Source organism: Trachurus japonicus, chromosome 17 (genome assembly GCF_045865225.1).
Source record: "Trachurus japonicus isolate A0001 chromosome 17, Traja_1.0".
Taxonomy (NCBI): domain Eukaryota; kingdom Metazoa; phylum Chordata; class Actinopteri; order Carangiformes; family Carangidae; genus Trachurus; species Trachurus japonicus.
The window spans coordinates 8,471,393-8,498,892 of record NC_140923.1 but is presented as its reverse complement, the minus strand read 5'-3'; the positions used below and the strand labels follow the sequence as shown (position 1 = coordinate 8,498,892).

At 45.0% G+C, this 27,500-nt stretch overlaps 1 protein-coding gene across 13 annotated transcripts in view; it reads right to left on the bottom strand.

Annotated features, from left to right (window-relative positions):
* The window catches only part of pard3ab (par-3 family cell polarity regulator alpha, b), a 304,350-nt gene that overhangs the window by 132,123 nt on the left and 144,727 nt on the right, over positions 1-27,500 (bottom strand). For 7 of the 13 annotated variants that reach the window (XM_085803913.1, XM_085803917.1, XM_085803908.1 and 4 more), the window contains exons 6-12: positions 18,186-18,277; positions 14,015-14,098; positions 11,229-11,354; positions 8,326-8,759; positions 4,397-4,536; positions 3,719-3,847; positions 331-366 (exon numbers count right to left, since the gene is read on the bottom strand). In XM_085803913.1, coding sequence (XP_085660039.1) covers positions 331-366; positions 3,719-3,847; positions 4,397-4,536; positions 8,326-8,759; positions 11,229-11,354; positions 14,015-14,098; positions 18,186-18,277 — 1,041 coding nt within the window. The remainder of the gene's footprint in view (positions 1-330; positions 367-3,718; positions 3,848-4,396; positions 4,537-8,325; positions 8,760-11,228; positions 11,355-14,014; positions 14,099-18,185; positions 18,278-27,500) is intronic. The other 6 variants (XM_085803910.1, XM_085803911.1, XM_085803916.1 and 3 more) reach the window with 3 other exon arrangements.

Below are 27,500 nucleotides of genomic sequence, written 5' to 3'. Positions count from 1 at the left end.
TGTTAGAGCAACTCTGGATGGAGATTAAAATTAGTGTTTGGAGCTAACACTCATATGCACCACTGGTGACTTGCACTTTGATTAACCAGCTGGTTTCCTTAGTGGAAAGTAGCGAACGCATGCAGGAGCTATTGTTTTGTTTCGTTGCTTTTTTTTTTTATTGTTTAATCCCAGCTGTGCGATAGTGTTCTGTGTTTTTTGATTAATAACATTCATGCAAAGGGGAGTTTGGGCTAAATGAAGGAGTAGGAGCTGTTAAGGAGGAGGAGGAGGAGGAGGCGGCTTGGGAAGTGGGTTTAATTGCAGGCTAGTGTTGGGGTGGAGTCTTACCGAATCTCTGGGGCATTGCACCTGGGGCTCAGCAGTCTAGAGGGAGGGAGGGAGGGAGAAGAACCAAAAGTAATCAAGCAAAACACATTCATTGACACAGGTACAGTGAACAATCTGTGGCGGTTTCGGTTTGGTTTTGAACTTATGGATGAAAGGAAGCAGCGCGATGCGATGGACGAGCAGACATGCAGGACGTGAAAGTGATGGGCAGACAGATGGGTGGTGGTTATCGCTGTGCCGCCGCCGCCGCGCTCTCACACTTTAAATAACTCTAAGAGTCTGCAAGGACGAAATGTCACAATCAATCACCGAAGCCGTGAAGCTGCGTCACACACCCCGATAATCTAAATCCTATTTTTCTACTTCCACACACACTTAAACAGGTTCCTGTCTCACCGGTGTCGCCTCGCTGTCCAGCTGCTGTGACACATCCCTCTCAGCCAATCACAGTGGACGGCTTTCTGAACAAACAATGTGCGCAGTCTGACTGTCGCACTGAGAAGCTAAATGTTGTCAAGTCTGAACTGCAGACTTCTTTCTCTGGTGCACGTACACACCACGTGTTACTGTTGTTGTTTTGTTACTGTCTCATTCATGGTTGTCTAGTATCACTGTTTTTACTTTTAGTGTCTCTGTCCTTACATAACTTGTTGTATGTCACTGTACGTCAAATTAACTGTCATTTTGTGGTATGTCATTGCGTTATGTTGGCTTATTGTCTCTATTATTTCTTCTTTTGTGTCACTGTTGTTGTATGTGCTTGTATTGTCTATATTTTAATGTTATACTCCCCCTCTCTTTCACCTCCTACCAGGCCACTGCCTTAATAAGAATGTATTCTTAGCAATTCTTGCCTGGTAAAATAAAGGTTTACTACTACTACTACTACTACTACTACTACTACTTCTGTACAGGGTTAAAAATGACCACTAAAACTAAAACTGCATTCTTGTCGTGGGTAAAAGAAAAAAAAAAGGCTTATTGTCCCACTTCTTATATGTGATTAACATGTACGTACAACAAATGAACTGTGTGGAAAATCTAATCACTGGATTCTTTAATGTGCATACATGTGTGTTAATAGGAGCACATTAGCATGACAATAACCATTTACACTGCAGCTCCAAGTCTGTTGTTGGTGTTCCTGCTCTGACTGAACATGTGTCTGACTGAGCTGAAGGATCACCAACATAAAGTAGTTGGAACCTGTCGAAATAACACAACAGCTGTTTGACTTTATTTGTTCATTAGACTCCGTTAGGTTTAATGTTTAAAGCTTAGTAAACTGCCACTTTTCATTTATATGTGTGGGACATTTGCTGTTGAAATTCTGTTTGGTTTAAGCTCAGTTCAAGCCACTAGTGTGTTTTCACTGGTGTGTAATGTAAATACTCTTTAGCTTCTCACTCTCTCTGTCTGAACCTCGTTCCCTTTCCCTCTCCTCCCTCTGCAGCCGACAACCCACAGACCAAACGTCCCCCACCACCACACTACGGCGCAGTCAGCCGGACTCAGAGCCGCGCTCTAATCTGGAGATGAGTATCGACCAGTGTGGCGCTTCCTCTCATCCCGACTTCACCCGTGGCGACAGGCGGCGGCCAATAGGCTCGTCTGCATACTGTATTATACACCCTCGCTGAGATAACTGTCACCAAATCAGCCGTTTGATTGACACCGCTGGCTGCTCGTGCCTCTAACGGCCTCGCTGGCTGCAGAGGATGCTGGGAGAAACCGCTTTAATGACAGCAGAAGTGGCAGTGGTGGGGAGGGGGTGGGGTTTGAGGCTGCGTGGGGCAATAACTCCTGTGTTAGAGGCAGCAAGTGGAGCAGGAGAGACAGAGGGAATGTGGAGTAAACACCAGCGTGGTTTGAAGCTCGGCCTCCACTCTTCACTCCCCGCTTCCAAAAAAGAGATTTTATTTTGTCTTCCTCTCTAACTTTGACTGCATTCAGGTTTCATCCCTGTTTTAAAGGGATAGTTCAACATTTTGGCAAATAGGCCCAGTGCCATAATCCCTATAGTCATACGTAGCAGTAGGTTCGTTACCTTTAATTGTCGGTGCAAGCTGTTTTTAGAACGGTGGAGCAGAGCCGTGAGCTGCTCAGAGCTACGCTACGGAGGCTCATTATGGGATTTCTTGGTTTCCCTCATCAAACTCATCAAATACACAATCCAACAACTCCACAACGCTCTGGTGGACAAGTTGTGAGCTGCACATTCACCACGCTATGAGATAATAACACAACGTTAGAACGAGAGTCCGATCAGTTCATTTTTGATCCCAAAAAGAAAAAGTTTGTGGGCAAATTTGAAGGGATTCCCTGGAGATCATGTCACCATGATGACGACCTTTGACCTTTAGCGATCAAACTCCAGGAAGAAGCTTCATTAAGGTGGTACAGTCATAATGTGACCATGAGAACAGGAGAAGATGGAGAGAGGCCTCAAACAAAACTCAAACTTAAAAACAGCCTCTGCGTTCTGCCGCCTTGTTTCCGTCTTGTGAGTGATTCAGTAACTTCCTAATAAAACGGCTCTGAGGTAACCGAGGTGAAACATCTGGCACCGTGTAAAAACACCACCTTGAGGAAAGCAAACTGTTGTAACAAGCGCACCAATGAAATTAGCACCGGTTTGCGTGAATCACTTAAGTTACAAGCTGTGAGTGGCATCTGCCCACACCGAGTGACAAAAAACACACACAAACACACACACACACAAAGATCTGCTGTGTGTCTGCTCCTACAGAGTCATACGTTAAGGACGCAGCCTGATTGATATTCAAGCCAAGTGTGTTTTTCACTCTCTGCCTTCTACCTGCCCTGCGTCTTTCCTCCTCATCCCCACATCCATCAATCTGGAGGAGTGGAGGAGTGGAGGAGTGGAGGGCTCGGAGGCACAAACACAGCGGAGAGAGAGACGGAGGGAGGGAGGGAGGTGGAAGTACGGTGGCCTAATAAAGCGAGAGGCAGCGAGGGAGGGAGGGAGGGAGGGAGGGAGAGAGCCGGCGTACGAGGATGAAAGGGTGACTGATAAAGAGAGATAGAGACGGGAGTCAAAAGTGAGAGGGTGAAGGAGATAAAGAGGAGAGACGGAGCTCTACAGGTTGGATAACAGCCACGGAGCGGCACCATCAGTCTGCAGTGTGAGTTGTGTTAGCAGAGAAATGAGAAGACAACACGGCAGCTCACTGTGGGGGATTAACGCCACTCATGACAGCAAACACACACACACACACACAGGTTGGTATGTATGCGTGATCTATTCTTATCCGTGCACACGGGGCTGTATGTGTGTATGTGTGATGTGATGTGAGACGTCTCATGCTGACAGAGATGGAGACGAGGGGTTGATGTTCTGAGGGAGAGACAGACGAGACAGACGTACCACTTCTCGAGGGAGGAAGGTGTCTTCCTGGCGCAGCACCAGCAGCCCCACGGCTCCGCCCATGGGCGTGGCCCTGAGCAGAGACACCACCTCCTCCTGGGTCCGCCCGTTCAGGTCCACTCCGTTCACCTGAACCAGACACAGGGGTGAATTCATATTATTTACTTTTATTTCATTCTGCGTATTGCATTTTCTGATTTGATTATTAGATATTTCTACACACAAGGAGCAAATAAACACCCGGATGAAAGTTTAGTTGGTTCAGTGTTTCACTAATCCGTTATGCAAATGATTTGAAATGCAGAATGATGCAACTTTGGAAAAAAACAACAACCCTGTTCTGTTCTTGGAGCAAAAGATTTGAGTATGAAAACACGTTCTTTGATTTCCTTCCAGGCTGCTGAGTCTCCATCTATAAACAGTTACCTGAAATTCATTAGCTCCACTTCAAATTCAGCAGATGCAGGTATTTTTAAAGGGATTAAATGTTTCTAGGATTTTAATTCTGCAACACATGCTCCCTTTAATCATGAGATTATCCTGCTGGTGGAGGTATATCGTGTAGAGAAAACACAATGCAAACATCACAACAACACTAGTTTATTATATTAATACATCTGCTACCGCACAACAGAAGCTGCTGTGTGAAGAATCATCAAACTTTCACTTTTTTCTCACCTCCAGCAACCTGTCTCCTGCCTTCAGGCGGCCATCTTGGATGGCAGCTCCCCGAGGCAGAATGTTCTTTACGTAGATGGGTGCCGAGCCCCCGATGGGAACGTCTCGTGACGTAATACTGAAGCCGAGTCCCTCGGGACCTGGGGGCCGGGAAGAAAAGAAAAGGGAGAGGAAAGTTCTTCTGATGAAATCTGGATTTATCTGGAGGCAAATAGCATCAGTGGCTCTATTCCCCCATCTCCATCACTGTGCAGCTCAAACCAGCGTGAATGAGCTCAGACTCGGCTGCCAGGGCTCAGATTTGACGTAAGTGTCTGCAACGCACAGGAGGAAGATCCACACTTTGATCAGGAAGAGTTGGAAGATAAGATAAAATAAATAAATAAATAAACCAATGTGCGAAGCCCCCTGAGGAATCTGAAGTTATTTCACTAATCAACGCCTCGCCGTCGTCCCGGCTTTGAAAACACTGACATTTTGGAACCAAATCAATTCAATTAAAAGGAACCAGCTCAGAGCTTCGGTGGAAATAAACTTTCACTACGTCCTTTTCTCTTAAAGTTCACAGAGGTCCAACTGGTTGCAAACTGACTGACTTCAAACCATTACACCGTGACAGTGAAAGGTCGTCAAGGTCAAGGGTCAGCGGGCGTTCTGATGATGAGGCGAGACGAGTCGGCCTTGATGTAGCAATTATCAATACGTTGACCTTTGAGAGAACGGACGGATCGGACGCCACAAACCTTTATTGATGTCCTTCATTTCTCTGCTACACACAACCAACAGCAGCTGCTACACAACGTAGCACACACACATGTACACACTGATGATTCTCCCTCTGTCTGTTAAAGCAACCAGGAAGTTACATGTTTGGATGTGACTCTTTGTGTTTATTAATCAACTTTGTTTATGAGTTTATCTTAAGACTGTGTGGTCATGAGTCATGACACACACGAAAAGACACAAATGTGCAACAAATTCAGAAAACATCAACTCCTATCACACAGGAAGTGTTTGTGGGGACACAAAACAGTGACGGACCCAGATAGGATGCTATGCTTTTTACTTTTAAAGTTATAAATACAACTTCCCATTAGTGGTGATTGAAAATAAGGTGATGAATTTCTTTGTTTTATTTATATTGCCAATACTGCATTATTCAGATATTATTGCTAACATGTACTGTTAGCTTAGCCTTAGCCTTTAGCCTGGTGGTCCGTCACTTTTGTTGTGTCCCCCTTCATATTAATGAAGTTGTTTTCTGAATCTGTGGCACATTAATGTGGTTTCATGTCTTTATCTAGAGTTGCAGTGCATTGACCTCTTCGGGCCACCGTAGTTTGGGAGAACACACCCGTTTCTCAACAACGATCGATCATCTATGGGGACGAACAGTCTCTTTCCTGTTTGTCCACAGGAGACGAGGAGAAACTCTGCGTCGTGTCGGCGGAGAGCAGCGGCTTTATGGTGAATAATTCAACTAAGATATATTGTGAGGTCGGGCAGCTTAATGCTTTCAAAGCAAGATGTTGGACTGTGTAATGAGTACATGCAATTACACGCTGCAAGGAAGGAGCTTCAGCCCCAACACTTTGAATATTTTTGCCTGATATTTAATTGAAGTGAAAGTGAAGAACAACCTGCTCTCTCTCTCTCTCTCTCTCTCTCTCTCTCTCTCTCTCTCTCTCTCTCTCTCTCTCTCTCTCTCTCTCTCTCTCTCTCTCTCTCTCTCTCTCTCTCTCTCTCTGGTTCTGCAGGGTTTTTCCCTCCAGCTAATGATCAACCCCCCCCCCCCTACATCTGGTCACATCCTGCAGCTCTGATCAAGTCGCTGCATGTACTGTATGTTCTTCAGAGCAGCTTTGTAAAGAGACTGTTCCAGATGACACAGTGTGTGTCTGTGTGTGTGTGTGTGTGTGTGTGTGTGTGTGTGTGTGTGTGTGTGTCTGTGTGTGTGTGTGTGTTAGGCTGTAAAACAAAGTCAAAATCAGAACAACAATGTGCACGCGCGTGTTGTACCGGAGCGCCGCGGCCTAATCCTGCAGCCAGTCTGATGCAAAAGAAAAGCAGAACACTTAGCTATTCTGTTTCACATCCTCCACCCTAATCCTCTTCATTGATGAGCCAATCAACTTCCCACAGGCAGACGAGGTGCGGTGTTATACTCACCGGTAAATGCCTGTGGTGTTCCTGGCTTTTAAACAGAGGAGGAGGATCTTTAAAACTCCCATTAGCTTGATTAAGACATACCTAAGCAATTTCCTGTGCAGAACGTGGGATTCTTTGATTGATTTTGATACGCCCCGGGATTTTTTTTTTTTTTTTTGCGAGCAGACCGGTGTCTGATTCGAGGCACATCATAAACAATGCGGGAGTTTAATCTGCGCTCAAAGCTGTGTGGGTTTAAAGTCGGTACTCAAAACAAAACAGATGAGCCAAACGGCCTCTCGGGAATCGCTGTTAATCCCTGCAAGTGTCTGCTCCGACAACAAGCAAACAAAAAGGTGGAATGAGGAAAAGATAACATCTCTCCGAGTGAGAACTGAACAGATCCTCCTGGCAAGTCGTGCGCATGCAGGCTGCTGCGGCAGGACATTTTCGAGGTATTATTATGACAAAGCGGAGCGGCGGGAGTGAGGAGAGGAAGACTACGGCGGAGGAACAAGTGGGAATAGCAGCGGAATATACTGTACAGTCAGAGAGCAGCTGGGACTTCTTATGTTTTATGTTCTGGCTCGACTCCAGCAGAGCGAGGGGAACAGATTCTGGGTGAAAACTTCAGCAGGCATATGGTGCGGCCCTGTCAGACTCTTTGCTGTGGCATTTGACAGCACACGGGGACCAGCGGCTGCTTAGCAACCAGCTCTCTGGCCCTGAGACCTGGCACCGACACCTGGTATCCTGTTGGCGTAGGTTTGCACCACCTGTGCCAGCTGTCACTCAAAACACTACACAGAGGAGATCCCTTCCCAAAAAAAAACTTTCTATTCCCAACGTCGCCTTTCATTCTGTACAGTCCACTCACGCTCGGCTGCTCACATCACCACACTAAACTCTGCATGTTGTTTGGTTTTTTACACCACTTGCATCATCTTTTAAGACTTTGCATCCTTCTGTGTTTTGCAGCTTTTTTGTTTTTTTTTTGATGTGCTACAGTACGAATGGAGGAAATTGGATGTTTTATTCGTTGGGAAAACAAAGTCAAGGGGAAATACAAAGAATCCCCCCCCCCCCCTCTTGTTTTTGAAAGCCAGAAAGAATTCAAAGCACGACGTGAGACTTTCACACACAGACCCTCTGGAAGGAATCAGCCTGCACTTCAAAAACAAAAATGATGTAATACATCAAGAAAAGGACCGATATGGCTGTTTTTATCCCCACAATAACAACACAGAACTTTTCCCAGAGTCCTCTGCCTGTTATGGCTCCAGTCCAGTCAGACAGAGAAATGCTCATGGACAAGTGCATCGCAGCAGGGGATGGAACTCGCCTCCTGCAGGAAAAAAATGGCGTCTTACATCAGTTTTTTTTCCAGATTCCTCATCACAGTAGATCTGGTGATCCCATTGCGTTATGATACGATACGATACAATGCGATATGATGCGATGCAATATGATACGATACATTGCGATACGATGCGATGCGATACAATACGATACGATATAATACGATACGATGCAATACGATACGATACGATGCAATACGATAAACTTTATTGTCCTGCTCAGGCTAATTTGTCTTGGACTCTGTAGCTGCGCCATAAATGCCTCGATTGCCACAATGACAGCAAACAATACAACCTCAGCCATACCAACACCAGCAAATACATGACATAACAGTAATGCACACATCCCATAACCTATCACATACATACAAGATGAATATACGTGTGTGTGCAGTGTTTTTATTTAGCTTTCCTTCAGCTCACCTTTCTTTAGCTGGATGTTGAGCCTCCTCCCGACTTTCTTGGTGAATCCGGCCGTCGGGGTGGAGTTCAGGCCCCTCTGAGGCGAGTGGGCGTGGCCTGTCGGAGGCTTGGCCGCCGAGACGGCCGGGTGGGTGAGGGGAGGGTAGCCGTCGGTGGGGTCTGTGTGAGCGTGGGGGTGCGGGTGAGCGTGGGGGTGGGGGTGCGGGTGCGGGTGAGTGTGGGGGTGCGGGTGCGACTGCGAGCCGTGGCGGGACATCCTCTCCATCCCAGACACGCTGCTGCCGCTCAGCGAGTCGGGGCTGAAGCGGCCTGAGGAGTAGGCCGGGTTCCTCTCGGCGTGGGACAGCTGCTCGTAGTGCGCCTTCATGGACGACGGCACCACGTGGAACATGATGACCGGGGAGCGCATGGCCTGACGGAACATGTTCTGGGCTCTGGAGACGGGGAAAAAAGTGAGAGATTTGGGGAAGAGGAAGAGGGAGGAGATAGAGTCAATTATGTGTCTGACTTCAGCTCTAAATACCTTCCTGAGCCTTTGTTAACAACTATATGCATTCATACTTGTCTACTGAGGCTCTCCACCCCCTCCTATATATATTTATATTTATATATCAAATCCATCTTCGCCCACCTGAAGATCCTGACATGTTAATTAATACTTATTGCCAGCGTGAGCGGCTCTAAAAAGAGAGTGAACCCTCCCCGACAGCTCCATCACATAATCCCCTCGTTTTACGGAGGAGGCCTCAGTCTGTTCGATGGACAGTTTGCAGAAAATCCTCTTTAAAACGCCCCCCCACCCCCCCACCCAACTCCCACCCCCCCTTCGGTGTGAGCCCATGTACAGTAGGTGTGAATGGAAACTTATGTTGGCTGTCAGCGCCCTGTAACAGCGGAGCCTTGTTAGCACCACCTGTTTCCATACAGCAGCAGACTGTGGTGGTGGTATCTGTGGCTCTTCCACCCCCCCTCCCTGACAGCTGAACGGACGCTGGAGGGGAAACTGCTGGACACCAGGGTCTCTGTTGCTCGTCGCACCCCCCCCCCCCTGAATAACGACTTCAAACTTACCCCACCAACCCCCCAAGTGGAGAATCTAATAGTGAAATTCCAAGCCCATTTTTTCCCAGCTAATAACCCTCGCCATCCCCCCCTCCGCCTCCTGGGACGGGACGCTCCTGTCTCGCCATCTTTTACGATTTGAGTCGGGATCGAGTGGCAGACGAGATGGAATCTGCTCCCTTATAAAAATACTGTTAAATAGCCGGAGCAACTGTTGATGCACTTGTAACAACACTATGTGAGGAAGCTGATGGCTCTCATGGCTCACGGCTGCTGGGACTGTGGCTGTAACTGCATACAGTCATTCCTCATGTACCCCCCCCACCCTCAACCCTCTGTCTTTAATTGTCGTGTGTTCACCTTGATTCCTGCCTCCAGTGCCACTTATCATCAGATTTATTTAAACCTGAGAAACAGAAGAGGGTGATGTTCCTACTGAACCCCAAATCTACCTCAACTTACAGAGATAAAACGTCAAAGCTTCACAAAAGGATATAAATCTAAGAAAATATATATTAAAATGTTGCTTGTTATTGCTGCTGTCTCAGCCTTTTGGAGGAAAGTTTAAAAGACGTTCAAGGAAAAGACTCGTTTTTAAATACCACTTTTTGAAGGCTCTTGTGTTTGCGCCTTCCGGCCCCAAAATGTGGAAGTTGACAAAAAATATCTGTAATTTTCAGGCTCCCGAGGTTGAAACCATGTGGTTTTACGAGCTGTTCCCTCAGTTATCTGACAATGATGTCATTAGTTTTCGAATTTTATTAATACCACCCCTACGTGTGAGTACAGGTAGAAGGGGCGGGGCAAGCAGTGGCTCATTTGCATTTACTTACTTTGATTTTGCCCAAAGCATGTCACAGACATGTCTTTAGGACACCTGGGAACTATTTTAATTTGTGGAAAAGGGGCAGAATATGTCTCCTTAAAAGCTGCTGAATATCAGTCTATTAATCTATTAAACATCCATCCATCCAATACTGTACATCCCTTCTGGTTTGTTTTCTTATTTATTTAACCTTTAATATCTTATTTCTGACATTATAATGTTAGGTGTTTGTATTCTCTGTTTATCATTTTCTCTTCTGGTTGTATTTGTCATGTTTTTATTGCAGTGTGACATTAACGTGTTTGCTTACTTGTTGTGCAATTTGTGTGAACTGAGCCTTTAAAGTGCTTTGTTGTGTGATACTTATCTCACACACACACACACACACTGTGCATCACCCATGAACTGCACTGTTGCGGGCGAACAACATACATAACATGTGTTTGATAAACATTTATGCAGGTGGAAGAAAAAGCGATCAAACACATGTATGCATCACTGCACAGTCACATTAATGGGAACGCAGCACAGAGGCAGAGGCACGCATGCATCATACAGGAGCTAGAAAAGAGGTGGGGGGGGGGGGGGTTAAAGCGCTGGAAAGCAGAAGAAGGCTGTGAATGTTAGAAGGCTTTGTTCAATACTATAGACACAGCAGGAAGACAGAGAGGAGCTGTTAGAGCTAGAGAGTCAGAGGAAACACAGGCTGCTGCTGCTGCTGCTGCTGCTGCTGCTGCTGCTGCTGCTGCTGCTGCTGCTGCTGCTGCTGCTGCTGCTGCTGCTGCTGCTGCTGCTGCTGCTGCTGCTGCTGCTGCTGCAACCTGCAGGAGGTGAAGAGGTTAGCCGTTAGCTTAGCACGGTGACGGGCGTCTGAGCAGCCTGTGCACCGGCAGAGAGGAGCAGGGAGGAGAGAGGAAGGGTCCAAGTCACAGCCAATCACACAGGAAGTCCAGGGGGAGCAGAGCAGAGCAGAGCAGAGTGGGGGGGTGGGGGCTCCTGGATGCTGCTGTCTTACTGTTCAAAGCGGATGTTTCTCAGGTCTCCGTTATTGATGCGGACGATACAGTCGTTCTCCTGGAAGAGGCTCTGCTGCTCGGCCTTCCCGCCTCGCTCCAGACGCTTGACCAACAAGCCAAGAGTCCTGAAAATGTCCAGAGGTCACCAGTCAAACATGACGTCCATGAACGCATCACGGCTGCTTTATATGTGGAGGACTTCATATGATCACTGTGGCTACACTGCAAAAACTCAAAATCTCTCCAAGAATATTTGTCTTATTTCTTGTTAAAATGTCATTTCTAGTCAAAACAAATCTCATTCTACCTAAAATAAGTATATTTATACATATACATACATAGTTATACATAAAAAAGTAACTTTTTACTTATTTCAAGCCTATTTTTCACTTGAAATAAGTAGAAAAATCTGATAGTGGAGCAAGTTTTTCTTTCTTATTACAAGCACAAAAAACTTGCTTTCACTGGCAGATTTTTCTACTTATTTCAAGTATTTCCTAGTCTTATTTAAAGTGGAACGAGATTAGTTTTGACTAGAAATGAGACATTTTGACAAGAAATAACAAATATTCTTGGAGAGATGTTGAGTTTTTGCAGTGTAATCTCATACAGCTCACACCTGCCTGGGACTGGGACACACCTGCTGTAAAACCTCCCTATCTGCCTGCGACGCCCTGATGTTCTCTGGGGTTTTTTGGGGGGGTTTTTTGTATTATTTCTACCACAAACACGAAGCCGCCGCTGCCTAATTGCTGCCTCTGCCTCTGTGTCACGTGGCGCCTGAACAGAGCGAGCGCAGTGTGGTCCTGTCATCTGCATCATCGGTGCTGCAGCAGAGAGAGCAGTCGCATCACATCAGGGCGCTTTAGGGGCTGTGTGGGGGCGGCATCTATTAATTTTCTAACCTCTAGGACGTCTCACTCTCACTCGTTTTCTAAAGTTAAAAATAAACAAAGTGCAACAGGAAAAAACGCAGGTTAATATTTATAGCTGCTCTATCGCTGCAGCTCTGTAGCTTCGACGGCCGTCGCCCCTGTAATCCGGCGTGGTGAACTGGCTTATGCCTCCCCACACAGCCGCGGCGAGGGGCTAACTTCACCTGAAAGGGGGGGGCACTTCGCCGGATTACAGACCCCAGGGCTGAGGAAGGAAAATCAACTGCAGGTACAGTAGAAGTGGGGGGAAAAAGCGGGATAAACCTAATCAAGTCTTCTTCGGCACATCGTCCGTGTCGGTTGCGGCGTCGCCAGGTAAATTGGCTCGATTTGAGGCAGGTTTTGTGCTCTACCCCCTCTCGCCTGGGGCTTATAATTCAGTCTGAATGGGAATGTGATTACAGCGAGGGCAGAAAAGTTCAGGAGTTGAGAAAGTTCAGACAATCCCCCTGATTGAATTTGAGTGAGAACACAATGCGATTTGCTGCAGGCGGAGGGGCTATTTCTCTGATGAAAGCCGGGCATCTTAATCTTGGGATAACGCCCACCCTGACATTTCCCCAATAAAAAGAAAAGTGCATTATAAATGTGCTTTTAGGTTGATTAAGTCTGGCAGCCAGAACAGAGATATGATCTGGACTTTCAATAAAGCGCCACAGTCGGTCTCGTCGTCGCTGATCGGATTTGCGAGTCGTACATTAGGAAAGTTTGGACGTTTGTTGGGGGGACCGGACCAGACCGGATCGGACCGGACCCGTCTGAAGCGGCTCTACGCTGCATAGAAGAAATAAATGTCACTTCTGAAATCAGAGTTACACAATCAGCCAGACTGAAGCTTCACAACCTCCACATCCCGCCTCTCTGGCTGGATTTGAAGCAGATGTGAAATTCCTCTAATTCCTTCACAGCTTTGTTCCAGCCGTGTGTGTAAGTGTGTGTGTGCGCTTCTGAATTGTGCTGTTGTAGGTATAAGTGTGTGTGTGTGTGTGTGTGTGTGTGTGTGTGTGTGTGTGTGTGTGTGTGTGTGTGTGTGTGCGCACTGCTCAGTGTTTCCTTTGAACCACATAAAGCTGATGTGACAGCAGCCACAGAGAAATATGACGGTCGTCTGAAAACCCTAAACAAGCGTGATTGATCACTGTAAACCGGCAAATGGCTTCATGATGACATGCAAACCTATGTGTGTCTGAATGTGTGTGTGTGTGTGTGTGATGAAGTGATTGCACATGGGCACCAAAGAGGAATGTCCGCTATGTGTATGTGAGTATGAACACTTCTCTCTGGGGGTTTTTTTTCTCCCTCCACATCTCCAAAAGCCCAAATGATCACATTTAAAGACGTTTCAGGGACCAAATTATCAACAAAAGTGAATTTATTTTTACGAGTCTACAATAAGGCCGACATGTCATCAGCTAAAAGGGGTAAGTAGGCAATTTTCTTCCTTTTAAACGTCTCAGAGCTGTCAGGTGTGTGTCGCTTTCCAGCGGGGGAGAAAAGAAAACAACTAAATCTAAAAGATGAAAAAGTTAAAAAAAAAAAAAAAAAAAAAGTCTCTCTATGTTGGAAAAAAAATGGTCTCTTTCTTAAATTAGACACAGTTAGCTAAAGTGCAGAACTAAGGAGGGAAATTGCTGTTTTCATTGAAACACATGTAGTTAACACAGAACCTTTGCTTTTATAATGATGTTTTCCATTTTGTGCTTTAACCTCATCGAGCTGATTTTATTCTGCAGAGTCTCGGCTCTTTCTAACATCCTTCATGTTTGATGTTTTTTTAAATCCCTGTGGCTCGTCTCCTTCACTTCCTTCTCAGCTATGTAGTAGTTGTTGTTTTTTTTGTTTTGTTTTACCTGCGGTCCCTGCCACTGAAAGGCACCACGTGGATTCCCAGGGGCCCGCCATCGTTTGACACCTCCACCAGTTTGACTATGTCTCTGAGACGGTGACGGATGGAAGACGAGGAGAGACGAGGGGTGGGGGGGTGGGTGAGGGGAGGGGAGGGGAGGGGAACGGGAGTGGGAGAGGAGAGGAGAGGAGAGGGGTGACACCATGTGGGCAAAAACAAAAACAGGAAATGAGATGATGATGATGATGATGAAAGGGAAAAAAATGACAACAAAAACAAGAACAGTGGTAAATAAATAAATAAATAATAAAAAATATAAAGTAAAAAAGAAGCTGGAGGAGACATTCAACAAGGACGTTAAAAACACAGCAATCCAAATAAATCAAACACACATGAGGGATCACAAGGTAGAGTGAAGCTTTTAGAAAATCCTCACACACACACACACACACGATTCAGACGTCAGACGCTCTGTAACAGGAGGTGACGAGAGAAAAGCCTGTCAGAGAGCTACCTGTCTGTATCTGTGGGGTGGGGTGGGATCATACATTTTTAAACTAAAGCCTAAAGCCCCTCCAGTGTTTCTGACTCTTAATAAAACATTTAAAATGTAATTTTGCCCTTTTTTTTTTAAACAGTGTCACATTTTGGGAGGATCTTTGTCGTCTCACCACATTTGCAGCTGAAAGCATCAAACATCAGTGAGTCACGTCCGGGGAATAAAAAAGAAAAAAGCAAAGCCTGCACCTTTTGCTTTGTTAAACTCAGCTGTCACACACACACACACACACACACACACACACACACACGGCGGCTGTTATGTGCTGTGTGTGTGTGACAGTGTGTTGAGCTGGGTAACCGCCGGCCTCGGTGAAGTCGCCCGTCAGTGTGAGACTTCAGCTGCAAATGTCAAAGACGAGCAGAGAGGAAGCTCGTCTTGTTCCTGAAGAAGATGATGATGATGATGCTAAGGCAGATTAAAGGGGTAGTTCAACATTTTGTCAAACTGGCCCATTGCCATAATCCCTATAGTCATAGCAGTAGGTTTGTTACCTTTAATTGTCGGTGCAAGCTATTTTTAGAACGGCGGAGCAGAGCCGTGAGCTGCTCAGAGCTACGCTATGGAGGCTCATTATGGGATTTCTTGGTTTCACTCATCAAACTCATCAAATACACAATCCAACAACTCCACAACGCTCTGGTGGACAAGTTGTGAGCTGCACATTCACCACGCTATGAGATAATAACACAACGTTACCACACAGAGTTGTTTTAGAGGGAAATTCATGCAAAACCACTGATGCACGTTCCCGTAGTCTCTGCAGTCTCTGCATTTACCTGCTGCTCTGCTCCTCCGTTCTAAAAATAGCTTGCACCGACAATTAAAGGTAACGAACCTACTGCTATGACTATAGGGCAGCGGTACTCAATAGGCGGCCCGCGGGCCGCATCCGGCCCGCCGAACCTTCCAATCAGGCCCGCGACTGAGTTCTACTAGTTTACATATTACTGTATACTGTATTTTCGGGCTCCGTGCGCCTGTAAGTCAATGCGCTGGGACATGGAAACACGTGCGGAGCGTTTGTGTGTGCCTGTGAGGCGCTGCACTGGGATACAGAAACGCCGACGAACCCAAATCACCATGCGTGAGTGTTTGGGGAGCGGGCTGGACTGCAGGGTTTTCCCTGCCTGTCTGCAGAGACCGTGGGTGATTTTCACCGCCGTCTTGGTTCAACTGTGTGTGCATCATGCATGGGGGGCCGTTCAGATGAAGCGTCTTTTGCGCGCGCTCAAACCCATTCAATGTAGCCGCGCGTCATGCACGCTCACAACTCAAAAGCCGTAGCCGCGCGCATTTGATGAGACGCAATTGTTTTTTCGTGCACGTCAGCGGTGCACAGCTGCACGACCTGCTTCTCCCCCGGTGTTGTGTCCCGGTCCCATCGGCCTGTGTCACCTATGTTTCCCACTGAGCTCAGCCTCGTTTGAAAGGTGAAGGAAGCCCGTGTGTGGAAAGACGTCGCCTCTGAGATGTAGAATGTGTTATAGAAGAGAAACACACATTTCAGGACCAATGACTTGTATCCTCAGAACAGAGTCAGACGTCCTGTGATGGTCAGCCTCCTTTCATATTTAAGCTGAAAATCACAGGGCATGTCTGAGGATACAAGCCAGCAGTGTAAAGCTCCAGCATGATATGTAAATGATGATATGACAATGTCAAGATTTTTCATTTTATATCATACAAAACACCATTAAGTGTATAAATAAAAATTATGTGCTTACAAGTAAAATAAAAAATATTTAAATTATTAGACGAAAAAGGTGAATTTAATTTCAATCTAGGCCTATTTGAATGTGCGGCCCCCAAGGTGTCTGTTAAGAAAAATTCTGGCCCTTTGACAAATGTATTTGAGTACCCCTGCTATAGGGATTATGGCAATGGGACAATTTGCCAAAATGTTGAACTATCCCTTTAAGAGCACTGACGTGCCAAAAAAAAACCCAAAAACAGCAGCAGTCTTCATAATAATGAAAGTGGGAAAAGATAAATCCAAACTTTTCTCTTCTTCCACACAGACAGATGTGTTTCCTGTAAAAACCTTTTATTGCTTTTGTTTTTATACACAGAAAAACACAAAACGCAGTTGCGGCCTTTTGCGTCCCACCCCCCCCCCCCAACCCACCCAACCCCACCTTGTCCCTGTCGTCGCCTGTTTGGCTGTAAAAACATCTTTACACAGCCACATTTCTACAAGATGCCAAATCTGATCACTTCACAGCTTTGATACAATGACTGTGATTAGCTCGGGGAGAACGGGCCCCTGGTTGACGACTAAGAGGCGCGAGACGCCGGATTCTCTGGGAAATCACAGGAATAATAACAAAACCACAAAACCATACCTGCATATTAAACTGGAAGCATGCAACGAAGAAATAACAAAACAAAACAGAGTTGTTAATAAAAAGGAGCTGAATGGGTTAGCGTGTGTGTGTGTGTGTGTGTGTGTGTGTGTAGGCTTATGCAAATCATCCCGGTGCTGGGTTGAAATGAGACTTTTTGTCTCTACAAACAAACAAACCCGGGTCACAACTCAGAACCTTCAGCCTGAGAGCTGAGCCTCCTCTCACACACAAACACACATACACACACACACACACACAGCGCCGTTAGTCTGAACCACGGCTGTGATCGCTAACCAATCAGGTGCCTCGATCTGAAGGCTGATGCAGTTGTGCTCAAAAGTTTACATACCCCTGTGTACCATTCATTAAGGAAAACAAAACAGATGTATCTTATTTTTAATGGGATTCAAATTAAACTGTGAGACATCCCAAAAGAAAGATCATCAGAGAGTCTGACCAATACATTTTTGATGGTACCAGACCGTGGCTTGGTATCAACAGAACCGATCAATTTCCACTTTTATGAGAGCTTGAAATCTGTTGATTAGCATTCTCAGATCTTTGGATATCTTTTTATATCCTTTTTATGTTTTGTAAAGTTGAACAACCTCCTCTCTCAGGACTCTTGACAGTTCTTTTGCTTTCCCCAAAGTCAGTGCAGCAATGGATGAAATGAGCAGGTGTTTGTCAAGAGCCCAGAATCTCATTGGCTTTTTATACACAGACACGAATTACAATCAATCAATCAAGTTACGGACGTGGACAGTCCCTTGAGTAGCCATTGAAACCAGTCTGTGTCAGTCTGTGTGTTTATTATCAGGGTTAATTACACTTTGAGGGTATGTAAACTTTTGATCAGGGCCATTTTGGTGGTTGCACTTGTCATTAGGATTTATAAAGATCAAACACAGTTGTGTGATAATAAATGCCTTCGCCCAGCCACCAAATCTGAATTAAAAAAAAAAAGTTTTGTTGCATTATAAATTATATTTTCTGAATGGTGGTTTTGTTGAGTTTGTTGTTGTCGTTGTTCATGACAGAAACGATGGAAAAACTGCAAAAAAAGGAGCTCATTTATGATCAAAAGCTGCATCGCTGCACTTCCAGCTCTCCGTCCGTTGGGGGAGAAGCTGTCAGATTAGGACTTTTAGCTCATCACATCCAAAAACACAGTTCACTGTTCAATCTCAGTGCAACAATCAAAGAGTCACTTCTCCCTAAATGATGAATATGAGAAAGTGTCAGTAACTTTCCCTTTTTTTACTTACTCTAGTGACCTCACGGGGGTGTGGTCCATGCAGGAGTCGGCTCGTCCGACCGGCTCGATCCGGCCGTTCTCTTCCTCTCTGGCCTCTTCTTCCTGCAAGGAAACACACACAGGAGAAGCTCAGTGAGCTGACTGATGAGTCGTGGTGTCACCTGAAGTTTCCCGTGTTGCCTTCAGGCGACAAGCTCAACACGTCTTTAACAATAACACTTTAAAAAGGGCTGAAGTGACCAGCTGGTTGTTTCCTAGATCTTATTTCTCAAAGCAGCAGCAGCACGTTGTCGTGTTGTTGTCTGATCGGCGGCGTTACAACTTGTTTCCGTCGACTTCCTGCTCGGTGTCGAGACAGTTAAAGAGCAAAAAAAAAAAAAGGCTTTAAACACAAAGCTGCGTTTCCACCGGAGCGGAGAGGTTGAGGCCGAGCCGCTGACCTGTCGGAGCCACGAGGAACAAACCGGAGGAGGTTTTCCACACGTATAAAAATACATGCCCTTTAAAAACTTCTACTGTCGTCCAGATTGCACCGCCTTTGTTCTGCTCTTGTGTTAACTCTAGATACTTAGGTGCACGTCTGCTCCGATACTGAAGCTGAGACTCACACACACACACACACACACACACACACACACACACAGACACACAGACACACACACACACACACACACACACACACACACACACATACACAGATAGGGAACAAAAGAGCAAAGAGGAGAAAACCGAGAAGCAGAGAAAAGAAGGTCATTAAAATTTCAGGGCGACATCGGAGAGGAGAGACGAGCGAGGAGCATCGGTGGCAGCAGCAGCAGCAGCAGCAGCAGCGCAGGCCTCCCCGGCAACCTCCCCGGCAACCGGCCACCTCATCAGTATGAAAATGAGCCTGCCGTTACCTTGGCTGCCATACGGTTGCCATGACACTTTGGAGCGCCTGGAGGACGTACAGCTACAGGGGCGAGCGTACGAGTGTGTGAAAGGAGTTGTGACTGCCGTCTTTTCATTTAGAGCCCGACTCCCGCTGGAACACACACACACACACACACACACACAGGTGGCAGAGTGCGAGGCAGGTAGACGTGTGCGTGTGTAAGTGTAACAACTGTCAGCCGTGTTGTCAAGGTGACAAAAACTAGGCACTTTTCTATGGTCCAATGCATGAAAAGTTGATTTGAATGGTTACCAGGGACAGAGCTCAGACTTTTACGCTTTCTACATTTTCATGTTAGATTAAGAAAAGCAGAATTCACCTTTAACACACTGTATTTTTTGAGGCCTGTGCAAAAAGACGTCGACCAATCACAGGGAGCGTTCCGATTGGCCTTTGTCCTACAATTCATATGAACACGTGTCCATATGAATCACGCATTTCAGAGACAGAATAAATGTTACGTCTCTCTTACATCATGTGTTGAGAGTTGCTAACTGCTTAGCCTCCTGCTAACAGCTTAGCCTCCTGCTAACTGCTTAGCCTCCTGCTAACTGCTTAGCCTCCTGCTAACTGCTTAGCCTCCTGCTAACTGCTTAGCCTCCTGCTAACAGCTTAGCCTCCTGCTAACTCCTTAGCCTCTGCTAACAGCTTAGCCTCCTGCTAACAGCTTAGCCTCCTGCTAACAGCTTAGCCTACTGCTAACAGCTTAGCCTCCTGCTAACAGCTTAGCCTCCTGCTAACTGCTTAGCCTCCTGCTAACTGCTTAGCCTCCTGCTAACTGCTTAGCCTCCTGCTAACAGCTTAGCCTCCTGCTAACTGCTTAGCCTCCTGCTAACTGCTTAGCCTCCTGCTAACTGCTTAGCCTCCTGCTAACAGCTTAGCCTCCTGCTAACAGCTTAGCCTCCTGCTAACTGCTTAGCCTCCTGCTAACTGCTTAGCCTCCTGCTAACTGCTTAGCCTCCTGCTAACTGCTTAGCCTCCTGCTAACTGCCGGCTGTGTGTGAAATGTTGCTCTAGATTTCTGCCTCCACCAACTTTAATTATTAAAAGCATCAAATACAAAATGCATGTTTCCTTGATGACCACTCATGTGCAACTGACTCCATTGGTCTTCATATAAAAAATACACACAAACAACACCCGAATCCACTATAAATAGAATATTCTGAAGCTAGCTGGCTTTTCAAGAAGATGTGAAGTGGATGAGACTGAAAACATTAGTAATGAACTTCCTGCTTCACCAAAAGAGGGAGGGAAATATTAAATTGTCCTGCCTTGATCTCTGGACTAAATCTAAAAATAAGAGCATGTGTGAAAGCCTATAAGAAGAAGTGAGTCTTCTTGGCTCAGTGGACAGCAGCGCTGCGTTCAAAGACTTTTTGGTTTTTACTTTGCCAAAAATGTGTTTTCCTATGTACGTGCTGCTGCAAGCCTCTGATTTATTCCCTGGAAGTGTGTGTAGGTTCAGTTTGACGGTGAACGTATGGACACACGCTGAGCGTCCGGCACACAGACACACAATAACAAGTCAGAGAGCCTCAGAAACGCATCCAACACTGTTCAATATTCATCAGGAGATGAGAAGGGGAGATGGGAGGTGGGGGGGGTGGAAGGGGAGGGGAGGGGAGGGGAGGGGGCATCTGGGGGGGAGAAGAGTAGCAATGTGAGAGAGAGAGAGCAAATGAGATCGGCATTCATCAGAGAGCACGCAGGCATCTCACAGAACCTTTATTTCAATATGCAACATCTCCGAGGAAGCTGCCGGCATGCTGACAACAGAGTGTGTGTGTGTGTCTGTGTGTGTGTGTGTGTGTGTGTGTGAAACATGGGGTGGGGTGTAAAGAATGAGAAGAGAAAGATAATAAAGGAGAAAGTTGGAGCGAGTGATGGAAACAAAATTAGAGGAACAAACTGAGACTGAATAAAATGCACAGTAAATAATGAGCCCACAGCATCGTATATAGTATCTATGCAGCAGCAGCAGCAGCAGCAGCTCAATGGATCTATCTGATCAATTCATGCTACAATATACGTAATTGGCCAATGAAAAATTAGCTGAGATCTAATGCAGAGGTTTGATTGTTTGTTTGTTTTCCTCAATTTCACACACAGAAACTATCCAGACGTCTTGGAGCTCTCAGTCGCATCTCATGGTCTTCATCTCCTACATATTTTAGAGCCATTATGAGTTTAAGAACTGAGCCGAATTTCTGGGTGTAAACCACATTAAAGTTGCAAATTTCTGAGAAATTTTGTATTTTGTTTTTTGAAATCAAGTCAATCAGATACGTTTACATGGTCAAATGAATGAAGTTTGTAGTTTATGGATCGACCTTCACAAAAAAAAAACACTCATTTGTGAATTTTTTCTCATAAATTTGCAACTTGAATATTTAACCTCTCTCCGCTCTTCCAGATTGTTTTTTTTTTATTTAAGGGGAACATATTATGGAAATATCCCTTTCTGAAGGCTCTTTAACATAAACTTGGGTGTTTGTTTTGCGTTCCGCGCACCAAAATGTGAGAATTGACAAAAAAATCTGTAATGTGCAGCCTCCCGAGGTTGAAATCCATGTGGTTTTATGAGCTGTTCCCTCAGATGTCTTCCAGTGATGTAACTAGGATTCGATTTTGCATAATACCACCTCTACCTGGGACCCGGTAGAAGGGGCGGGGCAAGCAGTGGTTCATTTGCATTTAAAGGGACAGACACTGAAAGCAGCCGTTCTGAACAGGGCTGTTTAGAGAGGATGAAAAGAGCTGTGATGTTTGATCCTTGGGGGATTTTGACCGAAGCATGTCACAGACACGTCTTTAAGACACCTGGGGACTATTTTAATTTGTGGAAATGGAGCATTAATATGTCTCCTTTAAACGTACCTACCAAACCTCATAATGTTTAGTGGAACCTCCAGGACTGATTGTCCATGTTGTATCCTCTACTGTAAGTCTCCATAATGTAAACAAATAGAAATACAAATTGACAATTAACTAAAATACTTAAATTCTAATCAGTTCCATGGATTTCCTTGCGATCAGAAGCTTCATTAACAACTGTTTCAAAGTCGGGAATCAAGTCTGACTCTGAGTTTCCGACCTGTATCATCTCCTCTGCTGCTAAACTCATCTTGTTTCGACTCCGACAACAAAGAGTTTGACTGACAGCTGAACCAATCAGTTTTTACTTGCTCATCCCACCCGCCACACTCCCCCACCACCATCATCATCATCATCCTCATCGCCCCAGACCGTCGCCCCTTCCCGTTGCTGTGAGCGAGGAGGAGACAGCTCGCCACATTAATAATTCAGCGCTGAGTCGGGGGGTTAATGGGCGGCAGGCAGGCAGACGGGGTGGGGTAGGTGGGGTAGGTGGGGTAGGTGGGGTAGGTGGGGTGCAGCAGGTATGATGATGATGAGCAGGCCGATGTGTTTTTCAGCCGAGTCATTGTTTGCTTCCTGGATGTGGAGAAAGAGGCAGGCGGGCAGTTTTCAGGCCCGGGGGCTCATTAAAGATTAATAGGAGAATCCATCGGGGCCGGTCCTTTCTATCTCAGACCAAATGAAGTGGTCTGGGTCTGGGTCTGGGTCTGATGCTGCTGCTGCTGCTGCTGCTGCTGTTAAAGCTGCTGCTGCTGCTGCTGTTAAAGCTGCTGTGTATGTATGGGAGAGAGAGGGAGACAGTGGAGTAATGCTGCACTTTAATGAAGTGCTGCCCGCTCCTTTCCTGCCACTTTGACCGCACTGTCACTGACAAACTGATGAGGAGGCCGGTCGGTGTGCAGGCAGGGGAGGAAGCACAGCACAGCACAGACACAGGACCCACGCCTGTTTACTGGAATAAAGCTTCACTTTCACTTCCCGAAAACCTTGGAGCAAAAAAATAAAAATAAATAAAAACTTCAATGAGAAAGTGTGAATTAATGTTTAAAATCGGTGTTTAAATATGAACAATCGCTTCTCTGTGAGCGGTGTTTGATGTGTGATGCAGTGGTGAGAAACTGTGACGCTCTTTTATGTTAAGTGGAAAAACACCGATCCAGCTCACGTCATGTTGAACTTCACACACACACACACACACACACACAGAGACACACACACACACACACACACACACACACACACACACACACACATCAACAGAACTGGCAGGTTTTTTAACTTTATCAAATGTTTGTTCACATTCGCAGCAGGTGGAGGACTCAACCTTCACTGTGTTTATAAGGACGGAGCTCAGCTTCAACGAGGACGTTTCCTGCTTTTATCAACAACACGCAGTATAGAAAAACAGCCAGAGGACCAGATTTACATAATAACTGTTTTATCAAGTGGTTTCTAAGGTGTCGTCTTCAGGGATCAATCACAGTGATCAGCTCTGAGTATCTGGATTGATCAGATCTCACTCCTCAAATGTATATACAAATCAAATAAACAGGTGTGCAGACAGATCAATATCAATGTGTGACAGATGTTCACAGCTGTTGCTATGAAATAACGTTTCATGTGTGTGAAATATTTTCATGTGACGACTGACACTGATGTTAACGGCTGAACTCGAACGCAACATTCACTTGTTTTAAGGGGAGACACTACAGGTGAATAGGGGAAACATTTTAACTAACACATATCACCATGAAACTTCCCAAGTTTATCACTTACATTAAGACAAATATTTTTTGTATTACAAGTTTTGTCAAATTTTATGTTTAAATATGTAAATGAGGCAATGTCTAATGAAATAGGCGCTAATTTGCATACATTTCCAGAACTGAAATCTGACCAATGGATAAAGCCCCTTTCAAAATTCTTGTTTTATTTTGTTGACATATTTAGAGTCAGAAGTTTTTACAGAGGGGATTTTGGAAATCTCTTTTTATCACTCTGTAAATGAGAAAATACTGTCTACCATTTCTTTTGATTTATCTGAAAGAATACATGTTACAGTAAGGAAGAAAACTAGCCCAAAATCTCAGCATTGTTTTTGCCTGTATGACTTTCCACTTCCTGTGCTTAAACAGACGATTAGTTTGGTTTAATAGGAACTGGTAAAACCTTTCTAAATCTCTGCTACGTTAAAAACATTCACACACACACATGCCCAGACTGACTCTGGCAGATGCACAGGCATCCATCATTGTTAACCGGTATCTGTGTCCTCTCCTGCAGAGCTCCATATGTTCACCACCGGATGAAACGCTGAACCTGAGACTATAAATTAGCCTTAACCTCTGACCCCCCCGAAGAGTCTGACACACCATCTGGGTCAGAGAGAGAGAGAGAGAGAGAGGGGCGGATGAAAGATGAAATTAGAGTTCAAGTTAAACTCCACATCAACTTCATATGTAAATGTCCGTGAGGAATCGCGGCTGGCAGCATCTCAAGATCAACACAGCTGCTCTCAGCTTCTAGTTTTTAACTTCCCTCTGGGGTAAAAATCCTCGGATGCAGCAGATGATGAATCCAGGAAAAACGTGGGTCGTCCGTTACGGCGGGGGAAACAATCGGGCTGATTAGAGTCAGCAACGATAGCAAACCACGGGAAAACGTCCCAGCAGCAGAGCTGGAGATGACTCTTTTCTTTTGATTGATGGTTTTTTTTTTGGACCAAAACCATAAAAATCGGGACTTCAAACCGAGAGAGAGCAGCACATTGAAGATTGAAAAAAAAAAAAAAAAAAACTGTGAGAGGAATGAGAAAAAAAGCTCAACAACCTACAAATAGCTTCTGGGTCAGTGGCTGTGTGACCCCTCTCAGGAAGAGGCAACAAAAAAAAAATCTGTTCAATTTCAAGGGAGGTGAGATGACACTTACACACACACACACACACACACACACACACACGTACACACATTCTTGTAATGCTATCTTTGTGAGGACACTCATTGACAAAATGTATTCCCTAGCCCCTTACCCTAACCTTAACCATCCAAAACAAATGCCTAACCTTAACCATTACTCTTAACTCCTAACTTAAACCTCATTATAACCTAACGTCTTAACACTCAAACAGCCCTTGGAAAAAGTGAGGACCGGCCAAAATGTCCTCACTTCCCAAGAATGTCCTCACTCTGTTGGTTAAAAACTCGTTCCGGTCCTCACAACGTAGTAAGTACAAGAACACACACACACACACACACACACACACACACACACAGGGGGCTCCAGGTGCGCTCATCTCTAGATTTCCACCCAACTGAACTGAACTGAACTGAACCGGCCACAGTCACTTCCCACCGTGTCAGAGAACATAATGATCAGCCGTCCGTCGCTGCTCGTGACCTCCATGTCTTATTCATGAGGTCACACGCTGAGGTCAGAGCCTCCTGCCGGTGGAGGTTGTCACGACGACAGCAGCGGCGAGAGGAGGAATCAGTGTTGAGCCGAGCCGTGACACAACTCTGAGTGTTTTTAAAAAAAGAAAACAATCAAACGGTTTTAATAAGAAAGGACGACTATGTATCCCATATTTACAAAGTAAAGAATCTAGATTAGTAGATATGTGTATTTTACAAGCTAAACGTATAATTTCCCTTCATTGGAAGAACGTTGATGCACCAAGAATTGGAAGATGGATTGAAGAGATGGCATCAAACATGGCATTGGAAAAGATAACGTACATTATTCAACGGAAACATCATGTTTTTGATGACACCTGGAGACCTTTTATACGTTTTTTAACACATGATGTTAATGTTGGTAATTTGCTTCAGCAGGAGGAATGAATGTGTGATATAATATCCTGAGAAACACAACTGTTATCAGTATTTATCTACTTTTATTTATTTATTTTGCTTTAATTTCATCTTATTTTTTATAGTTTTAATGTTTTATTTATTTAGCGAGGGGAAGAGGGGAAGGGAATAGGGAGAAAAAGTTTGCTCTGTTTCTTGCTTGTAAGAATGTCTTGTTTGATTTGCTGTAAATTGCAAACAAAAACTAATAAACACATGCGTCAAAAAAAGAAAAAAAGAAAAAAGAAAGGACTATGTTATCTCTGAGGATGGAATAAACTGGATGCCCCTCCCGCTCCCTCTTGGCAGCGCTGCGGTCCGATCCGTCCTGACAGCGAGATGTTTGATGGATGCAGCAACACAATGCATCATTAAAACCGGCTTTCAATTACACATCCCTGCGCTAATTCAATTAGTCTCCTCTGAAGACACTTTGATAATAGGATCCAGACGGGCGGACGGCGTCGTCAATAACCTGAGGATTCATTGAGCTGATGGTGAGGTGCTGTGTGTGTGTGTGTGTGTGTGTGTGTGTGTGTGTGTGTGTGTGTGTGTGTGTGTGTGTGTGTGTGTGTGTTATCAGAGTTTATATCATGTTGGCTGCTGCTCAGGCTGTTACAGATGGAGAGGAGCGTTCCCTTGTTGTTCAGTGGTGACGGCTGCTTCACACCGCTGCCCTACAAAGGCAAAGTGCAGTATTTGCATTTTTTCATTTTTTTTTTTTTTGACCAATCAAAAGTGTAAAGGCATATTCTCTTCAATCTGGTAGAATTTGATATTGGTACTGCTAAAATTTCCACAGAATTATTGGGCTTTTTATCTTGCTGTCCATCCAAAAAAGCACTGTGAAACCAATAAGGCAAAGGACAGTATCTGCCATAAAACTGTCAAAATTGGTCAGAAAGACAAACTGCAAAAAACATTTAATTCAGTTCACCTTTATCTAATCAATTATAGAATTGGTAGTTATTCATAATTTGATGCTTAAACCTATATATTTTTACAAATACTGCACTTTGCCTTGGTAGGGCAGACTGGACCTCAGTGGTTTGTTGATGTTCTGTCATATTTGTTCAAATACTTTCAAACAATGTGTTGTGTATTCGACACAGATTGGAGGATTTGGTGTTTTGCTTTTGTTGTTTGTTTTTTACAGAAGTTTTCTACAAGTGGAAAATGATAAATATTCAGATATATGATAAACCACTATTTCCCAAAACCAAAAACTAGAAGACAGCTGCAGCTCTGAATGATCCTGAATCATCTCCTTTGCACGATTCGAAGCGTCCAGACCTCTCAGGTCGTCTGGGACTGACTGTAACCAGAACCAGAACCAGAACCAGGACCAGAACCAGAACCAGAACCAGGACCAGGCAGAGGTGAAGCAGCTTTAAGTTTCCTGTGAACCTGAGCTCTGCTGAAACTGTCTGCTCCTTTCAATCAGAGTTTGAATTAAAAAAAAAAGAAATATAAATCCCAGTTCTCTCTCTCTCAACTGTCCAACCAAAAACTTTTGCTGCAGCTCCTCAATAAATCACATCAACATCTTTTTAATCCTTCATGTTCTACTAATGATTTATGACGTCGCCTCTGTAGAGCTCTCGAGTCTGAACGACGCCGTATAAATAAACCTGCACAGACACAATAAAACGCAGCAGTATA